The following is a 19,750-nucleotide window of genomic DNA, read 5'->3' as shown; positions in this document are numbered from 1 at the left end:
GTGACTGGCTGATTAGATTATCTGTCTGGAAACTGTAGAAATGGCTCCCTTTCCTTTCCTAAAGAAGCTGCAGAACTGTGAGTTGAACCCCATAAAAACAGATTTTTTTCCTTTGCAAAGTAAGCTCAACAACTTTGAGCTGATCCTCAAAAAAATGGGGCTTTTCCCCTTTGCAAAAGAAGCTGCAAAACTTTGAGCTGATCCTAAAAAAACCCCAGAGCTTTCCCCCTTTGCAAAGGAAGCTGCACAACTTTGAGCTGATTCCCCCCCCCCCAAATGGGGCTTTCCCCCTTTCCTCCTCTAAAAAACTAGGTGCATCTTATGGTCAGGTGCGTCTTATGGAGCGAAAAATACAGTAACTCATAACTGCTTCCTCCTGCATTGTTTTTGCTGCATTAGCAGCACTGAATGGTGCAAGCTCAGGCAGTGTGTATGGAGGTCCTGGGCTGCCCCCAGGCGACAAGACCCCCCCCCCGTCAGCCTCACTGATGGGGTCCAAAGGAAAGCAGAGCATGGCGTTTGGCACCAGTTGGGCTGTAGGAGTTGCTGGAAGGAGACATCCTAAGTGCCATCCAGCTGCCTTAGGGAGTCCACTCCTGATTTGTGTAGGGCTTACTCCTTAGCCCATGGGTAGGCAAACTATGGCCCGGGGGCCGGATCAGGCCCAATCGCCTTCCAAATCTGGCCTGCGGACAGTCTGGTAATCAGCGTATTTTTACATGAGTAGAATGTGTGGTTTTATTTAAAATGCTTTTATTTGTGGGGCATAGGAATTCGTTCATAATTTTTTCCAAAATATAGTCCGGCCCCCCACAAGGTCTGAGGACCGGCCCCCTGCTGAAAACATTTGCTGACCCATTTTTAAAGGGATCTCAGATGACAGGCGACTGGGAAGACTTTTCTGTGCCAGAGACCCTGGGGTGTTGTTACCTGTCAGAGTGGGTGACATTGGCTAATGTTGAGGAGGAGGCACACAAACGTAGTATAAAGTAGCTTCCTATCCTCACTGCGCAGATGCAACAGCCCTGCAAGGGAATTTTATCTGATGGCCCCACCAAATTTTAAAGGTTGGGGCCCAGTTCAACAAGTGAGAAGATGCAACGTGCAAAGAGGAGACCTCGGCTTGAATCTTCGCTTGGCTAGGATGCTTACTGGGTGACTGGGTCAATCATACTTACCCTAACTCACCTCTCAGGGTAGTTGTGAGTTCCGAAAACTTTTGTTATTGTGCAGGATATAAATTTATAGAATGAATAAATTAGTAATACATTAAATCAATGGTTCCCAATTGCTGGTCAGCAGAGGGGGCCTGTGGCACCGTTCACATAACAAAAACAACCCAACAGATATCAAAATTTTCTAAAGTTGGGGGTCCGTGGCTTGGCTTTTGAAAAATGGGGTACACAGTACTTACCTAATTGGGAACCGCTGTATTAAATAAATGGTGTCAGCTTTGCAAATAGCGATAAACATTTTATTTCAGCAAGCTTGCCCAGGCCTGGCATACAATTTTAGGCACCCATACTTATTTTAACCAATTTCTACCAATTTTTATCTGTGTCTTTTCACAGTAATTATTTTTGCTTGTAGGTTTCACCTGTGTTTGATCTGCAGTTTTATTCTGTGTGGCTACTTAGAAAGTTTTTTGATTGAGTGGTTAAATAAATCTTCCAAAACAGATCGAATAAATAAATGTGATTCTGGAGCCATCTCACATATTGGCCCACAGCGCTTCGTAGCTCTTGAGCTGGGGTCAGCAACCTTTTTCAGCCGTGGGCCGGTCCACCGTCCTTCAGACCATGTGGTGGGCCAGACTATATTTTTCCTATGCCCTACAAATAACCCAGAGATGCAGTTTAAATAAAAGGACACATTCTACTCATGAAAAAACACGCTGATTCCCGGACCGTCCGGGGGCCTGATTGAGAAGGCGATTGGGCCACATCTGGCCCACGGGCCTTAGGTTGCCTACCCCTGCTCTTGAGAAATGTTTCCTGGCTAACTTTTCCCGCTACTGCTCATTTTAGACTTCTGATATAATTTCTTTTAAATAATAATAATAATAATAATAATATTAATAATAATAATTTATTATTTATACCCCGCCCATCTGGCCGGGTTCCCCCAGCCACTCTGGGCGGCTTCCAACAAAACATTAAAATACAGAAATCCATCAAACATTAAAAGCTTCCCTAAACAGGGCTGCCTTGAGATGCCTTCTAAAGGTCTGGTAATTGTTGTTCTCTTTGACCTCTAGTGGGAGGGCATTCCACAGGGTGGGTGCCACTACCGAGAAGGCCCTCTGCCTGGTTCCCTGTAACTTGGCTTCTCGTAGCGAGGGAACTGCCAGAAGGCCCTCGGCGCTGGACCTCAGTGTCCGGGCAGAACGATGGGGGTGGAGACGCTCCTTCAGGTATACTTGACCGAGGCCGTTTAGGGCTTTAAAGGTCAGCACCAACACTTTGAATTGTGCTCGGAAACGTACTGGGAGCCAATGTAGGTCTTTCAGGACCGGTGTTATGTGTCTCAGCGGCCGCTCCCAGTCACCAGTCTAGCTGCTGCATTCTGGGTTAGTAGTAGTTTCCGGGTCACCTTCAAAGGTAGCCCCACGTAGAGCGCATTGCAGTAGTCCAAGCGAGAGATAACCAGAGCATGCACCACTCTGGAGAGACAGTCAGCGGGCAGGTAGGGTCTCAGCCTGCGTACCAGATGGAGCTGATAAACAGCTGCCCTGGGCACAGAATTGACTTGTGCCTCCATGGACAGCTGTGAGTCCAAAATGACTCCCAGGCTGCGCACCTGGTCCTTCAGGGGCACAGTTACCCCATTCAGGACCAGGGAGTCCCCCACGCCCGCCCCCTGTTCCCCAAAAACAGTACTTCTGTCTTGTCAGGATTCAACCTCAATCTGTTAGCCGCCATCCATCCTCCAACTGCCCCCAGTTCTGGTTGGTTTGGGTTTTTTTATACGTACAGCTGCTACTAATTGTTCACGTCAGGTGAGAAGAAGTGAATCTGTCTCTTTCAGGACATATAAAAAAAGGACTTCATCGCACAACAGCTAGTTAAACTGTGGAACTCCTTCCCGCAGGAGGGCAGTGATATCCTGTGACCTAGATGGCTTTAAAAGAGGATTAGACAAATGCATGGAGGAAAGGGCTATCGATGGGTTTTTCCCAGGATGGCTACGCTCTGTCCTCCGCAGTTGGAGGCAGAAATGCTTTCCAATACCAGTTGCTGGAAACTGCAGGAGGGGAGAAGGCTCTTGTGTTCGAATCCTGATTGCGGGTTTGCCACAGTGGGAACAGGAACCTGGATTAGAGGATCCGTTGGCCTGATGCATCTTCTGATGTCCTTATTAGTAACTGAATATAAGACATTCCAGCATTAGGCTACAATTGGTGACTAATCTAGAGGGACGTTGTCTGTGCATAGGGCACTTGTGTGTTTTAGGGATGGGGCGGAAGGCCCCACTGGCGTGTTCTAGTGGTTATAATGTTGGAACGTGATATTTAATTTTTTTTAAAGTGTTCTTATTACATATAGACATTGTAATTACATATAGACATTGTAAGCCCTAAATGGCCTCGGTCCAGTATACCTGAAGGAGCGTCTCCATCCCCATCGTTCTGCCCGGACACTGAGGTCCAGCACCGAGGGCCTTCTGGCGGTTCCCTCGTTGCGAGAAGCCAAGTTGCAGGGAACCAGGCAGAGGGCCTTCTCGGTGGTGGCGCCCACCCTGTGGACTGCCCTCCCATCAGATGTCAAAGAGAAAAACAGCTACCAGACTTTTAGAAGACATCTGAAGGCAGCCCTGTTTAGGGAGGCTTTTAATGTTTAATAGATTATTTTATTTCATTTTTCTGTTGTAAGCCGCCCAGAGTGGCTGGGGAAACCCAGTCAGATGGGCGGGGTATAAATAATAAATTGTTGTTGTTGTTGTAAACCTCTTTGTTATATTTTATGATATGTTGTTGTTTAGTCGTTTAGTCGTGTCCGACTCTTCGTGACCCCATGGACCATAGCACGCCAGGCACTCCTGTCTTCCACTGCCTCCCGCAGTTTGGTCAAACTCATGTTCGTAGCTTCGAGAACACTGTCCAACCATCTTGTCCTCTGTCGTCCCCTTCTCCTTGTGCCCTCAATCTTTCCCAACATCAGGGTCTTTTCCAAGGATTCTTCTCTTCTCATGAGGTGGCCAAAGTATTGGAGCCTCAGCTTCACGATCTGTCCTTCCAGGGAGCACTCAGGGCTGATTTCCTTAAGAATGGATAGGTTTGATCTTCTTGCAGTCCATGGGACTCTCAAGAGTCTCCTCCAGCACCATAATTCAAAAGCATCAATTCTTCGGCGATCAGCCGTCTTTATGGTCCAGCTCTCACTTCCATACATCACTACTGGGAAAACCATAGCTTTAACTATACGGACCTTTGTCGGCAAGGTGATGTCTCTGCTTTTTAAGATCCTGTCTAGGTTTGTCATTGCTTTTCTCCCAAGAAGCAGGCGTCTTTTAATTTCGTGACTGCTGTCACCATCTGCAGTGATCAAGGAGCCCAAGAAAGTAAAATCTCTCACTGCCTCCATTTCTTCCCCTTCTATTTGCCAGGAGGTGATGGGACCAGTGGCCATGATCTTGGTTTTTTTGATGTTGAGCTTCAGACCATATTTTGCGCTCTCCTCTTTCACCCTCATTAAAAGGTTCTTTAATTCCTCCTCGCTTTCTGCCATCAAGGTTGTGTCATCTGCATATCTGAGGTTGTTGATATTTCTTCCGGCAATCTTAATTCCGGCTTGGGATTCATCTAGTCCAGCCTTTCGCATGATGAATTCTGCATATAAATTAAATAAGCAGGGAGACAATATACAACCTTGTCGTACTCCTTTCCCAATTTTGAACCAATCAGTTGTTCCATATCCAGTTCTAACTGTAGCTTCTTGTCCCACATAGAGATTTCTCAGGAGACAGATGAGGTGATCAGGCACTCCCATTTCTTTAAGAACTTGCCAAAGTTTGCTGTGGTCGACACAGTCAAAGGCTTTTGCATAGTCAATGAAGCAGAAGTAGACGTTTTTCTGGAACTCTCTAGCTTTCTCCATAATCCAGCTCATGTTTGCTATTTGGTCTCTGGTTCCTCTGCCCCTTCGAAATCCAGCTTGCACTTCTGGGAGTTCTCGGTCCACATACTGCCTAAGCCTGCCTTGTAGAATTTTAAGCATAACCTTGCTAGCGTGTGAAATGAGCGCAATTGTGCGGTAGTTGGAGCATTCTTTGGCACTGCCCTTCTTTGGAATTGGGATGTAGACTGATCTACTCCAATCCTCTGGCCATTGCTGAGCTTTCCAAACTTGCTGGCATATTGGGTGTAGCACCTTAATAGCATCATCTTTTAAAATTTTAAATAGTTCAGCTGGAATATCATCACTTCCACTGGCCTTGTTATTAGCAGTGCTTTCTAAGGCCCATTTGACTTCACTATTTTATGATATAGCGACGTGCAAATATTTTTTATAAATAAGACCTTGAGCTGGCTCCCTGGGAAGAGCACAGAAAAATTACAACATATTACAGTACTTTGCTTTATCACATATTTTAATCAATGGCTGTTGCTGTTTTACAGTGTATTTTTAGTTACAGGTAGGTAGCTGTGTTGGTCTGAGTCGAAACAAAATAAAAAAATTCCTTCAGTAGCACCTTAAAGACCAACTAAGTTTTTATTTTGGTATGAGCTTTTGTGTGCATTAAAGTTGGTCTTTAAGGTTCTACTGAAGGAATTTTTTTATTAGTATATTTTTAATTACATATTTTGTGGGTCTTTTATATTTTAATGCCTGTGTAACTGGCTTGCATACTTTTAAACTGCTTAGAAGTCTTCTTCTTTTTTGCCATTAAGTGGTATATAAATTAGGTAGTTGACTAAACAAAGCAAAATGAAGCAAGTATTGCCCTCCACCCTTCCTTATTTTTTCCCATCATGGACTGACTCGACTTAACCGTCCAGAGGTCCTTTACCTTTCCTTACCTACCTGCAGCAAAGTCCATTAAACTGAGCCTCAGTGGTTGCTGCTGTCTGTGCTGTTGTGTAGTCCAGGCCTTAAAAAGGGTTATGGTGGGGGGCAACACGGTCTTATAGCTGACCCCCATTTTTTTGCCCATGCTTGTGTGAACAGCAGCATTAATGTGTGCCTGGGTCAAAAGTTTTGGGGTTGCTTTTTTTTAAAAAAAGCTAAACCTTTGGCTGATATTTGACGGGAGGAAGTGTGGTGCAAGGGGACCAAACTCCTTGCTTTACATCAATTTTTTTTTGCAGGGAGGGGGACAGAGAGCAACAATCACCAACATTTCAGCGAGTGGCTGCCGTTCTGGAACGCTCCAGAAGGAAGCTACATGTGGACACGTTATCAACTGAGTCCCTGTTGGTGTGGCGGTCCGCCATTTTGTTTCTCTCAGAATATCCATTGGGAGGAAGCTGTGTTAGCGTAGCTGGGAGGTGTCAGTGAATTTCGTCCTCGGGAAACACCGAAACACTACACCTGACAGCCAGCCTGCTAACAGGACCATAGGGCTATGGGGCTGGTTTTTGGCGCAGAGCCAGCCAGCCCATGGTGGAAAAACGGCCCCAAGACCCTGTTCTCTCATATAAAAATACTAGTAAACTATCATTAACTTTTGCACAGGCCTGTCAAGTCATGTTTGAATGCAACCTCAAGGCCTAAGGTTTTTTGTTTGTTTGTTTGTTTGTTTGGAAAAATAAAAATGAGACATTGCATTGGGAGGGCCTGAGATGGACCGAGATCGTGGTGAGAGGACTTTAAACCTTTGTCCGCTCAGCAGTCCCGGTGGAAATTGAGGCCTCTGTGTTTATAGTGTCAACCGGGCCAATGGGAGGTTCCCCCTTTGTATCTGAAGAAGTGTGCATGCACATGAAAGCTTATACCCAGAACAAACTTAGTTGGTCTCTAAGGTGCTACTGGACAATTTTTTATTTATTTCGACTGCATCAGACCAACACGGCTACCCACCTGAATCTAGAACCAGTTTCATCCTCAGTCCCCTCAACCACACTTTTGCTGAACCTGGGGCTGCTGCAGGATGCTTGGGAACTGATGTGAAAGCTATTGCAACGGGTGTTTTTGTGTGCGCGCGTGTGCATGGGAGAGAGAGAGCACTCCAGCTCTCACTTGCTCTCCCCGAACTCTCCACCAATGCATCCTTGCTTTCCCAAAGCATTTCAGAGACGAACGCTTGCAATCAAAAACGGATCCAGAAGTCCAGATTAAGGCATGTTTTTATAAAGACCCCAAACAAGAAAAGCTTTGCAGTGGGTGCGTTCCCCCAGAAAGGTGTATTTTGCGGCTGCTGTGGGCTTCAAAGTGGGTGGGGGTGGCAGCCCAGAAGGAGAGCGAAGCCGTCTCCTTTTTTATTTTTCCATGTGAAGGGTGGGATGTGTACTAAGAGTTGTTGGAGGAGAAGACACATTTTCTTGTTATCTGTGTTTCCAGGCTTTCTGGCAAGCGTGCTGCAGGAATCTTTGCTGTGGGGATGTTTTCGTTTTCTCGCCTCACATGGCAGTGGTCCATCACGGCAGAGGTTTTCAGCTTAAACAATCTGTTTGTGGGGCTGCTGATGGCTCTCTCCGTGCGCTTCCGGGAGGCTGCCACCGCCAAGGAGAGATCAAAGGTAGACCGCTCAGGATCGAAAAGCATCACGATAGATTATTTCTCTCCCCACCTCCACCATTAATGGAGGCAATCCGAGTCTACAATTTCAGCCTTCCTAGATGTTTTGGACTACAGATCCCATCAGCGCATGGCCGCGATGGCCGGGGGTGATGGGAGTCGTAGTCCAAAACATCTGGAAGAAGCTTAGTCTAGGAAAGTTTGTATCGGGCCGAACTGCACATGATGGTTTAAGACACCTGGAACAGAGGAAACTGTCTGCTACTGAATCAGACCATTGGACATCTAGCTCAATATTGCCTGCTCTAACTGGCAGCAGCACTTTCCTTGCCCTACCTGGAGGTGTTGCCAAGTTTTGAACCTGGGGCCTTTTGCATTTAAAACAGATGCTCTACCACTAAACCCGGATTTGTTCCTGTAGGAGCATGGGGAACTTCTTCTACCGCATAAGACTGCTTGTTCATCTAGTCTGCTCTGACGGGCAGCAACTCCTATGAACATGAGAAGAGCTCGGCTGCTGGATCAGGCCAAAGGCCCATCTAGCCCAGCATCTCTGCTCTTATTCCTGGAGACTTCCACAACACCTGCTACCCAAGCCTCTTTCTAAGCCCAGAGATGGCTGGGAGGTGGCACCAGTGCTGTAGAATTCCCTCCCTGCTGAAATACGAGAGACTCCCATCAGTGTCGGCATTCCGCTGGCCCATGAGGACGCAAGCATTCCCTTGAGCAGAATTTCTCGTTTTATTGTTTCAGCTGTTCGTTTTATTTTTACTTGTTTTACTTGTTACACTTTTTTTTTTAAAAAAAAATTGATTCATTGTTTATCTGAATTAAGTATCTTTTTAATGTCCTGGATCTTAGGCAAGTCAATAAAAAAATTACAATTTTTTTTGTATTTTTGTAACAAAAAGCTCAACAGCTTTTGGGGTGTCCTCGTTTTTAATTTTTGAAATATTCATACCAAAGGCCCATTTAGTCTTATTTCCCGCAGTGGCCAACTGGTAAAAACAACAGTCCTCTCCCTGTTAATACCATTTAACCTCAGTCCCTGGTTATTAGGGATGGGGGCAAAATTCAATTCAGCTCACCTCTGAAAGCGATTTTACCTAATTCCCACTTTCAGAAACACTATGGCATGGCTGCCCAACTGGTTGGCCGCAATCGACTGGTCGACCCCCGGGATGTTTGAGTTTATTGCGGTAGATTGCGGGTTCTTTTTTCTTTTTGGAGGAAAAAGTGCATGATCGGAAGATGGAGTTTGACTTTTGACTTTCCTCCCCCCAAAAAGCTCAACAACTTTATCCTGAACCCCCCAAAAGGTCAACATACCTCCCTACAAAAAAGCTCAACAACTCTGATCACTGCCAATTCTATTTTCCTGCGAGTAGATCGCAGTCCCTTGGGAGTTGAACGTCCCTGCACTATGGTAACCAAAACAAAGTGATCCTTTGAAATTTGCACTTCTCCGAAATGTGCAATGCAATTCTCCAGCAAAACGTAGTGTGCACAAAAATGCATATATTGGACTGAAGCGTGTATAAAAATGCACTGATTAGTGGCAGGGGGGAATTAGAAATGCATTGTATTAGGAAAATGTCTTTCCAGAAATAATAATAACAATATTGCTACTACTACTATTGATTTATTTATAGGCTACCCATCTGACAATTATATTTCTATATAAAATATTCCCACAAGCATCTGGTTGGCCACCGTGGGAGCAGGAAGTTGGACGAGCCAGATTCAGCAGATTCTTCTTACGTTCTGAAAAACCAATTTAAAAAGCCACGATTAGATGCTCGTTTCCTTTCCTTTTTGCAGATCTGTAAAGTGGGCGCCTTCTGCTGCGGCCTCAGCTTGTGCAACCAGCACACCATCGTCATCTATGTGATTTGTGTTGCGCTGTGGGTTTTCTCCCGCTTGCTCAGGGAGAGGGTGAGTACCCACAAGTGCACTTTGGAAAGAAGACTTGGGTGGCCGAGAGAGTCCAGGGATGAGCGTGGCTAGACCCTCTTCGCAGCCTTCTCTCTGTGGCGCTGTGGTCTATACCACTGAGCCTCTTGGGCTTGCCAATTAGAAGGTCGGTGGTTCGAATCCCCACGACGGGGTGAGCTCCCGTTGCTCTGTCCCAGCTCCTGCCAACCTAGCAGTTCGAAAGCACGCCAGTGCAAGTAGATAAATAGGTACCACTGCGGCGGGAAGGTAAATGGCGTTTCTGTGTGCTCTGGTCTCTGTCACAGTGTTCCGTTGTGCCAGAAGCGGTTTAGTCTTGCTGGCTACGTGACCTGGAAAGCTGTCTGTGGACAAACGCCGGCTCCCTTGGCCTGAAAGCGAGATGACCACCACAACCCCATAGTCGCCTTTGACTGGACTTAACTGTCCAAGGGTCCTTTGCCTTTTACCTTTTACCTGGGCATGCAGAAAGGGGCAGAGCTTGCCACCCAAAGTTGCAGGAGGGAGATTCTAATGGCTCAGAGGAGGTAACTTGGAACTGGTCCCGTGCAGTGCAACTGACCGACTGCAAAATGGAAGACATCTGTGGGCGGTCTAAGGAAGTGCCATTCTCCTTGGGGCCTCCCCATAGAAGCAAGCCTACAGTGAAGAGTTAGGGGGTTTGCTAGTTGGTTCCAGGAACCCCCTTTATTGTGAAGAGGGGGTGTTTTGGGGAGAGAGCCAAGTAGATGTGTGGAGTGTTGGGTGAGAGCCAGGAAGCTGGGAGGTGTCTCAGAAGGAGAAAGCACTGGGATTAATATGTATTTGTTAGTATTAATGGTTTTAGTCTGTGTTTTTGTAACGTTATTTGTTGTTTTAGTTTTCTATACACTGGTTGGAAATGTTTTTTTTTAACATATTCAAACCATATATAAAAATATAGCCTTTATGTTTCTATATTTGTTGGAAGCTGTCCAGAGTGGCTGGGACAACTCAGTAAGATGGACAGGGTACAAATAATAAAATCATCATCATCCCCATCATCATTATTATTTCCGACAGCAAAAATAGGTCTCTGTTCCCAAGGACCTTACAATCTAGAATGGGTTGCTTTTTATGTATTACAGTACAGTTTTTAAAAAACAAAAACGAAACAACAACCATGCAACCAGTCTTCAGAGGTTCGATGGATGGTGGCTAACAGATTGAGGTTGAATCCTGACAAGACAGAAGTACTGTTTTGGGGGGACAGGAGGCGGGCAGGTGTGGAGGACTCCCTGGTCCTGAATGGGGTAACTGTGCCCCTGAAGGACCAGGTCTGCAGCCTGGGAGTAATTGTCCATGGAGGCACAGGTCAATTCTGTGTCCAGGGCAGCTGTCTACCAGCTCCATCTGGTACGCAGGCTGAAACCCTACCTGCCCGCAGACTGTCTTGCCAGAGTGGTGCATGCTCTGGTTATCTCCCACTTGGACTACTGCAATGCGCTCTACATGGGGCTACCTTTGAAGGTGACCCAGAAACTGCAATTAATCCAGAATGCGGCAGCTAGACTAGTGACTGGGAGCGGGCGCCGGGACCACATAACACCGGTCCTGAGAGATCTACACTGGCTCCCAGTACATTTCCGAGCACAATTCAAAGCGTTGGTACTGACCTTTAAAGCCCTAAACGGCTTTGGTCCTGTATACCCGAAGGAGCGTCTCCACCCCCATCATTCAGCCCGGACACTGAGATCCAGCACCGAGGGCCTTCTGGCGGTTCCCTCATTGCAAGAAGTGAGGTTACAGGGAACCAGAAAGAGGGCCTTCTCAGTAGTGGCGCTCGCCCTGTGGAACGCCCTCCCAGCAGATGTCAAGGCAATAAACAACTATTTTACTTTTAGAAGACAACTGAAGGCGGCCCTGTTTAGGGAAGTTTTTAATGTTTGATGCTGTACTGTTTTTAATATTCGGTTGGGGAAACCCAGCCAGATGGGCGGGGTATAAATAATATATTATTATTATTTTTTATTATTTTTTGACTACGGCAGACCAACACGGCTACCTACCTGTGACATTATTTATTATTATTATTATTATTCGTTGCCCCTGAACATGGAAGTTCTGCTTTGCTAATAGTTATTGATAAGCATCTTCCTTCAAGAGCTTGTCTAACTTTAGCCTCAGAAAGGATGCAATAATCCTTTCAGTTGCCCTGTTGGCTGTGTTTACCTGTCACAGTAAACTGTGGTTTGCCAGTGTTAGGCTTAGTGGGATGTCTGAACCAGGGGTTGTGGTTTCCTCTGCTCCCAAAAAAGCCATAATGTAAAGTCAAGATTTGTTCTTTACTTACTAATTGTGGTGTGAGCAAAAGAAATGATAGTCAGTGCTTCAGACTAAACGCTAAGCTGCAGGCCGTGGTTTGTGGTTCCTCTCACCCAGTGGAGAGGAGCAAAGTGAGAACAACCTGTAAAACATTAACCATGGTTTACTGTGACATGCAAGCAGAACCGTTGTCTTTTACAGTTAGACATACACCCATTCTCTTCTGAAGCCTTCTGTGCGGCTGTGTCCTGGCACTCCAGAGCTAGAAAAATAAATGGGATCAAGCTATTGACGAAGAGCATGTTGGGGGGGGGGAACCTTAGTTATTTAATTTAATTATGGGCGAAGGGGGTTGTAGATGGAAAACCAGCCAAGTGTTATCATCGCAAAGTGGTTTATCTCCGCATTGCAGCGTTTCCCACCACCCATGGCACAGTTTCAGTGGCGAGACGTGCCACAAACATGATCTTTCGGGGAGCCTCTAATATTATTTGCTTCACTTCAAAAATTCATCCTGCCATGCAGAAGAGATCAGAGTGATGTCATTTCCCCCAAGTAATCCATGGAGACGGTGCTGTTTTCAACATCGCCTTTCGCGGAGACTTAACGTGCAAATTGAGAGATCAGTTCTGTGTGTCAATATATATATATATATATATATATATATATATATATATATATATATATATATCCCCATATATTTCCTTTGCCTTTCCTCCCCAACCCTTGATGTCCGATGGCGAAGTTCCGGCATGACCCAACCGAAATAATCATGTTGGTTTTTTTGGTGCAGGAATTGACCCCAGGCCACATGTCAAAGTTGACTTTCTGCTTCCTGGCTGGCTGCCTGCCTTATCTCTACCTGCCTGCCTCTTCCTACCTCAACAAAGCGCGCTGGACCTGGGGAGACCAGACGACCCTTAAGGGATTTACGACCCATCTTCTCAGGGAAGAATACGGAACCTTCAATCTGGTAAATGAGTGGGGGGGGGCCCTCTCTCTTCCGGAGAACAAGATTTCTCTGATGTATCTGAGTCCGCGTGGCTCCGAATCTTTTAAGACGCACAGTCTGGGATCCTAGTGGCAGAAGGGCTTTAAAAATTGTTATTTCTCAAATAGCAGTTTAGTAGCCCTTGTGCTTCTTCTGCAGGGTGGCTAAATCACTCGGTAGCTGGAGAAATAAATGTGATCTCCCTCGTGCCGCTTAATCGTAGTTATTTTGTTCCGAAGGGGAAATGAGCAGGCCGGCGAGGCCATCACAGCTGCTGTGTGACAGTCTGCCCTGCTCGTGTCAATGGAATGGGAAAGCTGAACGTACGCAATGAATTGGAGGTGCCGGGGAAGGAGGGGGGGCGGTGTCCAACTGATACCCAGCTGCTAGCAGTTTCCAAAAAGGTAGTGGATTCGGTCCAGAAAATGAGGATAAAGCTATCAAGGTCTAGTAGCCAGGATGGCTCAGCTCTGCCTCCACATTTGCAGGCAGCGATGGTTCTGAGTACAGTGGTACCTCGGTTTATGAACACAATTGGTTCCGGAAGTCTGTTCATAAACTGAAGCGTTCATAAACTGAAGCGAACTTTCCCATTGAAAGTAATGGAAAGTGGGTTAATCCGTTCCAGATGGGTCCGCGGAGTACTCAACCTGAAGCGTACTTAACCCAAAGCATGGGTGTAATTGGTTCCGGAAGTCTGTTCATAAACTGAAGCGTTCATAAACTGAAGCGAACTTCCCCATTGAAAGTAATGGAAAGCGGATTAATCCGTTCCAGATGGGTCCACGGCGTTCGTAAACCGAAAATTCGTAAACCGAGGTGTTCATAAACCGAGGTTCCACTGTACTGGTTTCTGGAAACAGCAGGAGGGGAGAGGGCTCTTGCGGTCGGATCCTGCTCCCTGGTTTCCCACAGGCATCTGGTTGGCCACTGTGAGAACAGGATGCCGGGCTAGATGGGCCATTGGCCTGATCCTGTAGGCTCTCCTTGTGTTACTGTGGCCAGCGCCAGTTGACTCTGAGGAAAGTCTGCGACAAGGGAGGACATGACAGTGGCGCAAAAAATGATGCGTGGAGAAAGCGCATGGGGATTTCCCCCCTCCCTCCTTCTTTTCTAAGACTAGAACTTGGGGCCCCTCCAACAAAGCTGAACGTTGGCAGATTCAGGACAGAGGAAAATAAAGCACTTCCGCCCATGGAGTTGGCTCCGACAATATGTAGCGATGGACTCCAGTAAAAAATCCTGGGGTTAACCTCTGGAAAAAGAGGGCAGGAACCTGTTGCGGCATTTGTTGAGTTTCTTCTTTTCTGTGCAGGCAAAATTAGAGAATGGATCGAGTATGGCTGATATATTGCTGTAAGTGAATGATTTGATTTCTTTCTTGGTCTGGGATGGCTCATAACAAAATCCTACATTGGTGGCTTATATTATTATTATTAGTAGTAGTAGTAGTAGTAGTAAAAAGATAAAGGTAAAGGGACCCCTGACCATTAGGTCCAGTCGTGACCGACTCGGGTTGCAGTGCTCATCTCGCTCTATTGGCCGAGGGAGCCAGCGTACAGCTTCTGGGTCATGTGGCCAGCATGAGAAAGCCGCTTCTGGCAAACCAGAGCAGCACACGGAAACGTCGTCGTTTACCTTCCCGCTGGAGCGATACCTATTTATCTACTTGCACTTTGACGTGCTTTCGAACTGCTAGGTTGGCAGGAGCAGGGACCGAGCAACGGGAGCTCACCCCGTCGCAGGGATTCGAACCGCGACCTTCTGATCTGCAAGCCCTAGGCTCTGTGGTTTAACCCACAGCGCCACCCGCGCCCCTAGTAGTAGTAGTAATAGTATTAATATTATAAGTATACCCTTCCTTTTTCACTGCTCAAGGCAATTGAAAAAAATAGGAGCTGCTAAAAACATAGGGGAAATGATTTAAAATCCAATTAAACATTGATAAAATTATATATATACACACACATCATTCAAATAATTTTTAATAAAAGCAGCACAGCACCAACCCTTTCATGAAAAACGGTCAGTTCCCAAAAGCACATTGGATAAAAAGGTCTCCATCTGCCGGCAGAAGGACAACAAGGAGGGAGCCAGACCGGCTTCTCTAGGGAGGGAGTACCAAATTTTTGGAGCAGCCACACAGAAGGCCCTGGGGATTATTTGGCTGCAGGAGGCAGCAGAATCTTGACTTCCCACAATATCCCTGACATAACATTGTTCCAGGGCAGGGGTGCTGGGGAGGAGGGTGATCTCTGTGAATTCTCACACAGCTGACCAGCTTCATACCTCGTGGAGCCAATGTGCAGATCAGAACTTCCTCTCTCTTGCACTTCCCAAACGTTTCGACATTTCAGACGTCATGCTTTGAAAGAAGATGCTTTTTTTTTAAAAAAAAAAATGTGTTTAACAATCTTTATCTAAACACATTTTTTTGAGAGGATTAATGTGCAGGTTAATATGGCAATTGGACGGTGCAGGCGTCTGAGGAACCGCAGTTGAATTTGACGCAGGCTGAGTCACTTCACCCTGAAACACCGTGGGAACCAGCGGCCAAATGTTGATTGGAATTTCAGGCAAAATATGTCTTCAAAGGGTGGCCCAGGGCAGGTGTCAACTGTAGCCTAGCACAGGCATAGGCAAACTCCAGCCCTCCAGATGTTTCGAGACTACAATTCCCATAATCCCTGACCACTGGTCCTGTTAGCTAGGGATGATGGGAATTGTAGTTCCAAAACATCTGGAGGGCCGGAGTTTACCTATGCCTGCCCTAGCAGCTGCCCAAGCCTGCCTTGTTGCATCAACTTAGTCTTCCCAATTGTCAGAATGGGACATCACAGTTTCCGAGACCCCATTATTTTTCTGCCAGCGGTTGTACTGCCGTGATTTGCGGATGCGTTGATTTGACGGATGTTGCGACAATCTGCTTTTATTTTGACTTTTGATGCCTTTGCAGTTTCCAAGTGACTGACATGAGGACGGAGCTCTCCGCCATCACCCAAGCCCTTGCGATCGCCGCCTGTTTGTGTGCTGCATTGAGGTAGCGGCTGGTTTTTGTTTGTGGGTTTACTCTTCAAAAAGTTGTGGGCCGTATTCTCCTCCATTGTGCGTTGCTAAAACCCAGCCTTTGTGGGGCGCTTGGACCCATCCCTTTTTGTACCGATTAGTGATTTTATGGCTGGGTAGCTCATTTATTTTATTTCACTGTAGTCTTTGTATTCCACCCTGGGAACCTCGTTTGAAGTGTAGTTTTAACGATTACGTTAAAAATTATGATTTAAGCCAACGGCAACCACCTTTTGCCTGCCTCTCTTTGGAATCACATCTCTGGTGTCCCTTTCGTGATGTTAGTTGTGTGGCCTGCATCATCTTCTGCTGTTCTTCAATTAAAATGCAGCTTTGCCTTTTGCATGTTCCCACCTTAATCACTCTCTTAATCACAGTCTCTCTCCCCTCTCTCCTCTTCTTCTAGGCCCAAGGTGGAGAAGCCACATTTAGTCTGGCTGTTCACTTCAATGCTCCTCGCCTATTCATTTTTCTTTGCTTGGAGAGCAAATCTGGACATTTCAAAGCCGCTGTTTAAAGGAGTGGTATGTTTGCTTCCGGAGTAGTAACCTTGCTTTCAAGGTTGCTATTTATGTTGTTGTTTTTTTTAAAAAAACAAAATACATACATGGTTTTAATTTTTTTTAAAAAAGCTTATTTCAGGATTTATAAATTGTTCTGTGATATCTAAGCAGAGAGATGAATGCCTGGGGGAGGGAGAGAAAAGTTCAGGACCTTATTCTCCAAGGAGGAAGGAAGCCTTGTTTCCTGTTCCTTTCTCTGTCTCTCTATCACGCTGCAAGGAAGGAAGCAGAAATACCTCAACCTTGTTCTCTGCCTCTCATATGTATCAGACGCTGCTTTGCTGTACAGTCATACCTCGGTTTGCGATCGCTGCGGGTTGCGTGTTTCCAGGTTACAGACGTGCCGATCTCGGAAGTACCGGAACGGGTTATGTCCGGGTTTCGGCGCTTGCGCATGCGCAAAAACGCTAAATTGCGCTTTGTGCATGCACAGATCATGTTCGCAACCTGAGGTTCCACTGTATATATTTCAACTAAGAACACTTACCTGCATTTTATTGTTGCTACTAAGGAAAATTCAACTCTAAGACCTAGTGACTGTAAGTAAAACATTTTAAAATTGCCTTGCAGTCTGTGGTCTTTTTGTTGAAAAGGGGGCCAGGTGCCTTAAGAGCCGGGGTATATTAAAAAGGTTTTAAAATCTATTCTTAGGTGTCAGTGCCTAACAGTGAGATTTAAACTCTGCTACTGGGTCTCTTTATGTGCAAGCCTTGTATTTTAAAAACAGACACAAGCCATTTTGTGGGTCTCTAGAGAATCTCCAAACACGTGGGTCTCTAGAGCAGTGTTTCTCAACCAGTGTGCCTCCAGATGTTTTGGGACTACAACTCCCATCATCCCTAGCTAGCAAGACCAGTGATCAGGAATGATGGGAGTTGTAGTCCCAAAACATCTGGAGGCACACTGGTTGAGAAACACTGCTCTAGAGAATCAGTTATAATTAATATATCCTTACTATAATACCTAGGATAGCTCAGTTAGTGGAGCATGAGACCCACGTTGTGCAAAAGATTCCTGCATTGCAGGGGGTTGGACTAGATGATCCCCGTGGTGCCTTCCAACTCTGCATTTCTATGATTCTAATACCCATCACATTAAGCATTCATTTCTACGCAGTTGGGGAAACACTGTCTGTCTGTCCTTCTGCAGGTCGAGCGATTCTGGATGCAGAGCAATGCGGTGGTTGCTGTTCTAGCTGGCCTCGGTTTCTCCTCGCTTTTCTCTTTTGCAGAGGGGGTAGTTGGAAACAGCCGAGTGCTTCGCTGCCTGGAATGGCTTCTTGCTGCCGTTCTGGTCACTGGGCAAATCTGCTCTAATTACAGGTAACTGCAAGAAAGATCACAGTGGGTTCAGCTTTGTAGATTGTGCTTAAAAGTCCAATTAGCGTTGTGTTCATTTCCCACTGTTCCCTCAAGTAGTTCAGGGCAGCCACACCTGCTTCTCGCTTCCTTATTTAGCACCCACAACTCGTGTTGTAAGGAGGCATCGTTTTCTGTTCTGCCTTGTATCCATCGCCTGCAGCGCCGCTTCCATTCCACTGCAGTTCGCCTTTCGCCAAATGCTACGTTATTCATCTCACTGCCCCGCTGCTACATACCATTCCACCCCGTGCAAAGGAAAGGCGATGCAAACAGGGAGGGGAGCGTAATCGGTTACATATCAGAAGGAGCAGCAACAACAACAAATCCCGAACTGGTTTGATTTCCATTCCAGACATGGGACATGTAAGCAAATATCAACCGTTTCCCCTCCCGTTTCCATTTCCACTGAAGTCTGATGTCCCTACTCACAACACCCTTGTCAGGTAGGTTAGGCTGAAAGATAGCGAGTGGCCTAGTACTACTACTACTGCTGCTACTACTACTACTATTTTTTTAATTCTTTTATTCGTACCCTGCCAATCTGACTGGGTACTCCCAGCCACTCTAGGCAGCTCCCACAATGGAACATCAACCATTAAAAACTTCCCTATACAGAGACATACCTGCCAAGTTGCTGTCAGAGAAATAAGGGACCGGGCCGGAAATAGCATACCGGAAGTAGCGCTGCCGCCAATTTGGAACTGGGCAGAGCAGCATCAGAAGTGACTTTTGATGCTGCTTTGCCCAGTTCCAAAATGGCCGCTGTGCCAGAATAAACCGGGGGGGGGGGACAAAAAAATCCGTTTTTTCAGCTAGGAACAGCTGGAAAAACGGGGATTTCCCGGGGAAAACGGGAGACTTGGCAGTTATGTACAGAGAGCTCCCTTCAGGTGTCTTCACAAAGGGGGGGGGCTCGGCTTCCCCAAGGGACCGGCTCCTGAGATCCAAATGTACCGTAGATTGCTTAATAAAATATAAGACACCCCCCGAAAAATGAGCCATAGGCTTATTTTCTTGAGGAGAATAAATATAAGATGGTGTCTTATTTTCAGAGAAACACGGTACTAGTTCCGCCATTGACCACCCCAAGCTGCCGTCTGCTGAATGAGATGATTGTGTCTATTTAGGCCAGGGGATCCTTGCCCCTCCCTATGTTTTAAATGCAACTCCCAACATCAGGTGCTGGCTGGACCTGCTGGGAGATGGACTCCAACAGGTCCTCCATCTCTGGTCGAGTTAATCTCTGCCTGCTGAAGAGATGTATGTTGCGGCTTGATGAAGAACGACGTGAAGACAGAATGGTTTTCAGTGGGAAGGCGACCCCGAGAATCCTTGGGTGCTGCCTTTTATTAGTGATTTTTACAAGCTGTTAAAGATTAACCCGCTAGAGCAACTTTTAGCCAATGACGGTAGCGCGACTCCATACAAGGTGATGTCCCTGGGCATGTCACTTCCTGGCAACACCCTGAAGCTCCCCCAAATGACCACCATTATGGATGTGCTATGTCACACGTACTCTGCCCATGCTCCTGTCACATGTCACTCTCCAAACACCCCCTCCTTGACCATCCCATTGTTTTCACCCCACAGCTCCAACCTGATCTTTCCTGTTTCATCCTGCCATGCCTTGCTTCGTCCCGTTCTGACCTGTCAAGCTGACCCGTGCATCCATCACTCTGACCTTTGGCTTGGCTTGCCAAAGCTGCCCTAACTTATGCAGAAGCAGCCTGGTATGCCAGCGCTATAACTCCCTACCTTTGGCACGGCATGCCAGTGCCAACCAAACCATGTCATTCCTACAGGTGTGGAGCCTTGTTCCTTTGCAAACTCCTTTCCAGAGGAAGCAGATGCCCAACA

The 19,750-nt window shown here is 46.4% G+C and overlaps 1 protein-coding gene across 2 annotated transcripts in view; it reads left to right on the top strand.

Annotated features, from left to right (window-relative positions):
- The window catches only part of TMEM260 (transmembrane protein 260), a 60,201-nt gene that overhangs the window by 24,293 nt on the left and 16,158 nt on the right, over positions 1-19,750 (top strand). For both annotated transcript variants that reach the window (XM_060271012.1, XM_060271007.1), the window contains exons 4-10: positions 7,500-7,677; positions 9,498-9,611; positions 12,706-12,885; positions 14,219-14,259; positions 15,860-15,943; positions 16,376-16,493; positions 17,682-17,854. In XM_060271012.1, coding sequence (XP_060126995.1) covers positions 7,500-7,677; positions 9,498-9,611; positions 12,706-12,885; positions 14,219-14,259; positions 15,860-15,943; positions 16,376-16,493; positions 17,682-17,854 — 888 coding nt within the window. The remainder of the gene's footprint in view (positions 1-7,499; positions 7,678-9,497; positions 9,612-12,705; positions 12,886-14,218; positions 14,260-15,859; positions 15,944-16,375; positions 16,494-17,681; positions 17,855-19,750) is intronic.

Source organism: Zootoca vivipara, chromosome 1, assembly GCF_963506605.1.
Source record: "Zootoca vivipara chromosome 1, rZooViv1.1, whole genome shotgun sequence".
NCBI lineage: Eukaryota > Metazoa > Chordata > Lepidosauria > Squamata > Lacertidae > Zootoca > Zootoca vivipara.
Note: the sequence above shows the minus strand (reverse complement) of the source record. Positions and strands in the feature narration are given on the sequence as shown.